The sequence below is a fragment of the Phalacrocorax aristotelis genome, chromosome 12 (assembly GCF_949628215.1).
Source record: "Phalacrocorax aristotelis chromosome 12, bGulAri2.1, whole genome shotgun sequence".
Classification (NCBI taxonomy): Eukaryota; Metazoa; Chordata; class Aves; order Suliformes; family Phalacrocoracidae; genus Phalacrocorax; species Phalacrocorax aristotelis.
In genome coordinates, this window is record NC_134287.1 from 640286 (window position 1) to 646494 (window position 6209).

Below are 6209 nucleotides of genomic sequence, written 5' to 3' on the forward strand. Positions count from 1 at the left end.
GGTCCTCCCTAGTCTGCTAGGGCAACCGGCTCCTCTTTCTGAGCCCAAATCTGGCAATCAGCTTGACCCTGTGTTTGTTATCAGGACGTGGCAGGCAGACGCTAGTGCTGCCAAAGGCTGGGGCTGAGGCTTTGCTTTGTGCATCTGTGCATGAGAGACACATCAGCTAAAGTCTGATGGGCTTTTAAGGTAAGAGATTGAGAGTACCATCTCGTCTGACTGCCCAGTCTCAAGTCCTCAGGTTTCCAGGGCCAGGTTCAGCTGTGTCCCTTCTCTCCCTCTTCCCCACATACCGCTAAATCACTGCCCCTCTCCATGCACAAAGCTCTGCCTCAGAGCTGGGGTTAAAGAACATCACCCCTCCCTAGCAGAGCATCTGTTTGGGAGGAAGAGCCTGGAGCCACGCATCTTGCATGCTCAGAAGCACTCTTCTTCCACCCCCAGGGGACCCTACAAAACCATCTGGATTTAGGAGCGTCAAAGCCCCCACCACAAAGGTGGCATCATCGATTGGGAATGCCCAGAAGCTCCCCATGTGTGAGAAGTGTGGATCTGGCATTGTGTAAGTAAGCCTGTCCCTGAGGTTGTAGGCCGTGGCTGAGCATCCCGTGCCTGTGTGAGGGGCTGAGGCGCCGCACCTGAAACACTTCACCTCCCCACATCCAGTGCATCCAGGAGCCAGCTCAAGGCATGTTTATTCTCACCAGCATTGATAACGCTAACTTTGCAGTTCCCTGCAGTGAGGCAGGAGTTGGGTTTCCTTTTACGGCTCCGTATGAATAGAAAGCAAAGCGAGTCCCTGTGAGACAAACCTCAAGACAGTTCTTGCTGCAGATTTTTGCTTCCTACATGAAATCTGTTTACAGCACCCAGAAACCAAATGACCTTCCCATTCAGGGCCTGTGTATTTAATGTTTTTCATGTCTTGGCACTTCCAGCCATGCAGTGGGGACTTGCCCTGGTGGTTAGAGGCAAGGTGGGCAGGGAGAGCTGCATTCTGCTCTCCGCTCTGCTGTGAGACCACACACCACCGCTTTGTCTACGCAGGCATAATTTTTGTTGTCTTTATGTGGTTATGTCCAAATTCCAGCACAGCAAGGGCATGGAAGATACGGAGCTGCTATAGCTTAAGTGTGACAGCCCGAGGGACCCAAACCATGTCTTTGATTCACCATTCAGTTTCTTGAACACAAAGTCTTCCCTACAGCCCCTTTAGCTTAGCAGTCAAGTGCTGGTAGCCCACCTGCATGGTCATGGAAGAATTCAGATCTCTCCCATGCCACCCACCACAAGTTGCTGAGACCCGCTATGCTGTGATTGCATGGTCCTGGCGTGCCTGGAGCACCAAGGACTGGCAGAATCATTGCAGAGGCAATCCATAGCCTGTAAAATATGAATCAGAGACAAACCCTACAATTATTCTACCAGCTGTGTAGAGCTGGAGAGAAGCACAAGGCTATGAATAGCACTAAAAACTAATGAGTTATGGAAAATATAGACGGCTGCTGGAACTCCTGGCAAATTGTTGTGTTGCTGCTGGTGACAGTTAACGAGTTGCTGTGTAGTTTTCCTCATCATCTGCTGGGTTCAGCTGTGAAGTTTTCTAGTACGAACTGGCTGATGTTTGGCTGGGTCCATTCACTGCAGCTTCTGAGCAGCAGCATCTGAGATCAAAGCCAGGATCTGGTCTGTGTGCTTCTCCCCTACATACCTGGTGTGTCCATCACTAGCAAAAGGGCAGTGGCTGGCTGCACAGCCTTCACTCCCCTTGGTTGGTGGTGGCACTCGTTTCTGGAGATGTTCTGCAGTCTGATCGGTTTAGACCTGGATTTTGCTCCCCCAGATGATCAAGCTAGTGCCTGTCTTCTTATCCTGGGCATTTGAAGGCTGTTGTGCTATATCCAGCCATCAGTAAAAGATGCCATGACAGGTGATGGGACTGTCCCTGTGAAACTTAGGCAGGCCACTGCTAGGAAGCCCTTTCCAGAGGTGGGCTCCCATGCTGGCACATGTTGGACTCTAAAAGTGCTGTTAATATCTGCCTAGCCAGAGGTAGGGCCAATACTTTGACTTGTCAGGAGCAGGAGGAAATTTTCCACCTTGAGAGCTGGTGTGGGTCTGGGCTGGGTGGGAGGTGTCTGGGAGGGAGCCAGTGGTGGGCGCCTGGTGCTGAGGTGCTGATTCCTTCCCCAGAGGGGTGTTTGTGAAGATCCGGGACAAGCAGCGTCACCCCGAGTGCTATGTGTGCAGCGACTGTGGCACCAACCTCAAGCAGAAAGGACACTTCTTCGTGCAAGACCAGATCTACTGTGAGAAGCATGCCCGGGAGCGGGTGGTTCCCCCAGAGGGCTATGAGGTGGTCACCGTCTTCCCAAAGTAAACTGCGCTGCTCATAAAACCAGTGTGGGTGGTTTCTCCTCTGCTGCTTTTCCTTGGAAAGCATTGTCCCTGCCCCCTCCGCCAACTCTTTTTTGCAATAAGGAATGCTAGGCATGGCTTTGAATTTCCTTGCCATTATTAATCCTCCATCTGTTCACATGAGATATCACTAATTCAACATTCTTTTCATCTCCTCTTTCACTGTTGGGTTTTTTTTTGTAATACACAGAATCTTTTTTTCCTCCTTCGTGCTGCTAATCACAGGAAAATCAGAGGCCAAAGTCAGATTACAATCTTCTGTGTCCCAGTTATTTGCTTTCTGTTTGCATTCAATAAATGGGGTGAATCCACAAGGCAGATGTCTCTGCTTTCTCCTGGTATCCGCCTGCACTGGACTGGGGTTCCTGGGGCAGCAGAAGATGTGCCCAGTGCATGTCTGTAGTTACCCTGGAGACCAGTGGGAGGGAATTGCAAAATTGAGTCAAACTGGTCTCGCATGCTGCCCCTGGTGCAAGGCAGCTGAGCGGTGTGCCCTCAGCATCCAGCACTGCTGCATACATGCACCAGTACTTAAGGGGCAGCTACAAGGAAGATGGAGACTCCCTTTTTACACAGAGTCCCATAGAGAGGACAAGGGGGGAGGGACACAAGTTGCTCTTGGGGAGATTCCGGTTGGACACCAGAGGGAAATTTTTCACAGTGAAGACAGTCGCTATTGGAATAATCTCCCCAGGGAAGGGGTTGACTCGGCCACATTGGACACCTTCAAGACTCAGCTGGACAGGGTGCTGGGCCATCTTGTCTAGACTGTGCTCTTCCTAGAAAGGTTGGACTAGATGATCCCTGAGGTTCCTCCCAACCTGGGATTCTGGGATTCTGTGATACTGATGGGCCTGGGCACTTCAGTGCTTTCCGTTACTGCACCACCCAGATGCCCCTTTGTTTCCTATGGTCACAATCCAAGCGCTATGAAAAAAGTGTCCACTTGATGCTTGCTCGAAGCCAGGAGTCCTGGAGCAAAGCGAGGAAGGTTTGATTGGTCGTAGTCCCTGTCCCTGGTCCATCTGTCCCTGTCCATTCCATGCCAGCTGCCCTCTCGCCCCACACTGCAGGCTTGTGGCTGGGCGCAGGCTGGTGAGGGTGGGTCTCACCACCACACCCCCCCCTCATCCAACCCAGAGCAGACCCTATGGCCACGGTTGTTTCTGTCTGAAGACACTTGGCACAGTGCCCTGTGGAAGGCGCCATGTGGCTGCCAGCAGCAGCGCCCTGCTCCCTGTGCCACCAGACGCGCTGCTGCTGGAGGGTGTCTTTGGGGTTATGTGGGGAGGGGGACATATGCCCCAGTTACAGTGGATGAGGGGCTGATGGCACCCAAGCAGCAGCACCTCCACCCATGTGTAGCAAAGAGGTGGTCTGTGGGGAAGTTACTTCTCTGCTCACACCGCTGAATGAGATGCTGGCTGTTCTCTTGGTGTAAAGATAAATGTTTCTAAGACATAGTGTCATCTTTGCATTAAAACAAATTATGAGTTTGAAACCAGATGGATCTGTAGCCACATACAGGGTTTCTCTGGCAGGCGCAGGGCTGCCTCCACTGCTGGGGTTAGTGGGTACATCTGTGACAGCTACGGACAGGGTCAAGTGCCTGGCCTGGAAAGTCCCAGCCACCTTCAGCAATGCTTTACTGCTCCGCACCATGTCTCCTCTCCTTTACGATGAATCACACCACAGCACAGCTGCCTCGCAATAAAAAAACCCCAAACAAACCCAAAACAAAACTCAAAAACCAACCCAAAATGAGAACACAACCCAATCTTTATGTGAGGCCAGGCTGACCTAGCGCCAGGATTATAAGCCTTCCACTGTCCAGCTCAACTGTACAGCTTTTTGGCAGTTTGGGGAGGGGACTAATCACCACCCCAGATAAATTTAGCTCATCCCCTCAGGCTCCTTCTATGGGCAGTGGCAAACAAGTGTGGATGGCAGAGCTCAGCCAGGAACCTCCTTGTCCAGCTCATCCCTGGGAAAAGCCTGGCTTCTCCATGCCACTGGCATGTGCTTGCGCACACACCTGCACAACTCCAACTACTAACGCAAGCAGCTTTATTTTTCAAGGTGACAGTGGGGGTTTTGTTTGGTGTGCTGGGGTGACACCTCCCCTCGCTGCTGCTAATGGGGTTTAATTCTTTCCCCAACACAGCGCATTTCCCCAGGGAAAGGCTCTCCTGCCGCAGCTCTGGCAGGCGCAGGTGGGCTGGGCTGGACAAAAAGCCAGTGCAGGGGTGGAGAGCACAGACCTGCACAGCAGAAGGAGTAAATACACAGGAACAGCCTGGCAGCCAGTCACGAGCAGGGCTCCCCAGGGCTCAGTATTGAGGCCAGTTCTGTTTAATACCTTTATCAATGATCTGGGTGAGGGGATCAAATAAGTTTGCAGATGACACCAAGTCGGGCGGGAGTGTCGATCTGCTCGAGGGCAGGAAGGCTCTGCAGAGGGGCCTGGACAGGCTGCATCGATGGGCTGAGGCCAGTTGTGTGAGGTTTAACAAGGGCCAGTGCCGGGTCCTGCCCTTGGGTCACACCAACCCCAGGCAGCGCTCCAGGCCTGGGGCAGAGGGGCTGGGAAGTGCCCGGTGGAGAAGGCCCTGGAGGTGCTGGCTGACAGTCGGCTGGGCATGAGCCAGCAGTGCCCGGGTGGCCAAGGAGGCCACCAGCCCCCGGGCTTGTGTCAGCACTGGTGTGGCCAGCAGGGGCCGGGCAGGGATGGGGCCCCTGTGCTTGGCCCTGGGGAGGCCCCACCTCGAATGCTGGGCTCAGGTTTGGGCCCCTCGGGACAAGAAGGCCCTTGAGGGGCTGGAGCGTGTCCAGAGAAGGGCAGCGGAGCTGGGGCAGGGTCTGGAGCACAAGTGTGCTGGGGGGCGGCTGAGGGGGCTGGGGGGGTTTAGCCTGGAGAAGGGGAGGCTGAGGGGAAACTTTATCGCTCTCTGCCACTGCCTGAGAGGGGCTAGAGTGAGGGGGGGTTGGTCTTTTCTCCCAGCTTACTAGTGATAGGAGAGGAAATGGCCTCAAGCTGCATCAGGGGAGGTTTAGGTTGGAGATGAGGGAAAATGTCTTCCCTGCCAGAGTGGTCAGGCCCTGGCACAGGCTGCCCAGAGAGGTGGGGGGAGTCACCAGCCCTGGGGGTGTTCAAAAAACATGTAGACGTGGCACGTCAGGGCATGTTTTAGGATGCCTGGTGGTGGTGGGTTGATGGTTAGACTTGATCCTAGAGGTCTTTTCCAACCTTAATGATTCTATGATTGCTCTGGCTGCAAATCTGGTCAGTGCTCAGGGCCTGCCATGGCGTGGCACTGTGGCTGCTCCCAGCTCTGCACACTCCTCACTACCCGCTTTCTCCGCACCACCCGTGGCTGTCTGCTTGCCTCGCAGGAAGAAAACGCTGGCCGCTGGGGCCACCTGGCGTACTGCATTCCGACACCAGCCCATGGCTGAGCCCTCCAGCACGTGCAAAGTCACCAAATGTTTTCATACTGTACAAACGTATGTCAGCAAAACACGGCTCGCTCCACATAACGTCATGAGCTTGCTCTTGTGTCAGGGGTCAGGATGGAAGAGCCTGAACTGCGCCTGGCATTGCCCCTGCCCTCCCCACCCCAGCCCGGCACTGCGGACAAGCCCTGCTTTGTCCAGGGCCGTGTGCTTTATCGCCCTGGCCAAGCCCCTGGAGCGAAGGCTGGCAGCACTGCTGGGAAAACACTGATTGCGCGGGGCTTGACGCAGGAGTCGGAAACTACAAAAGGTTTGTGGGATGGCTCTGGAGGTGGAGG

At 54.2% G+C, this 6209-nt stretch overlaps 1 protein-coding gene across 1 annotated transcript in view; it reads left to right on the forward strand.

The window, feature by feature from the left end:
* The window catches only part of PDLIM1 (PDZ and LIM domain 1), a 46354-nt gene extending 43622 nt beyond the window's left edge, over window positions 1–2732 (forward strand). Inside the window, exons 6-7 of the mRNA XM_075107950.1 lie at window positions 445–562; window positions 2194–2732. Coding sequence (XP_074964051.1) covers window positions 445–562; window positions 2194–2380 — 305 coding nt within the window. The 3' untranslated portion in view covers window positions 2381–2732. The remainder of the gene's footprint in view (window positions 1–444; window positions 563–2193) is intronic.
* The last annotated feature ends 3477 nt before the right edge of the window (window positions 2733–6209 follow it).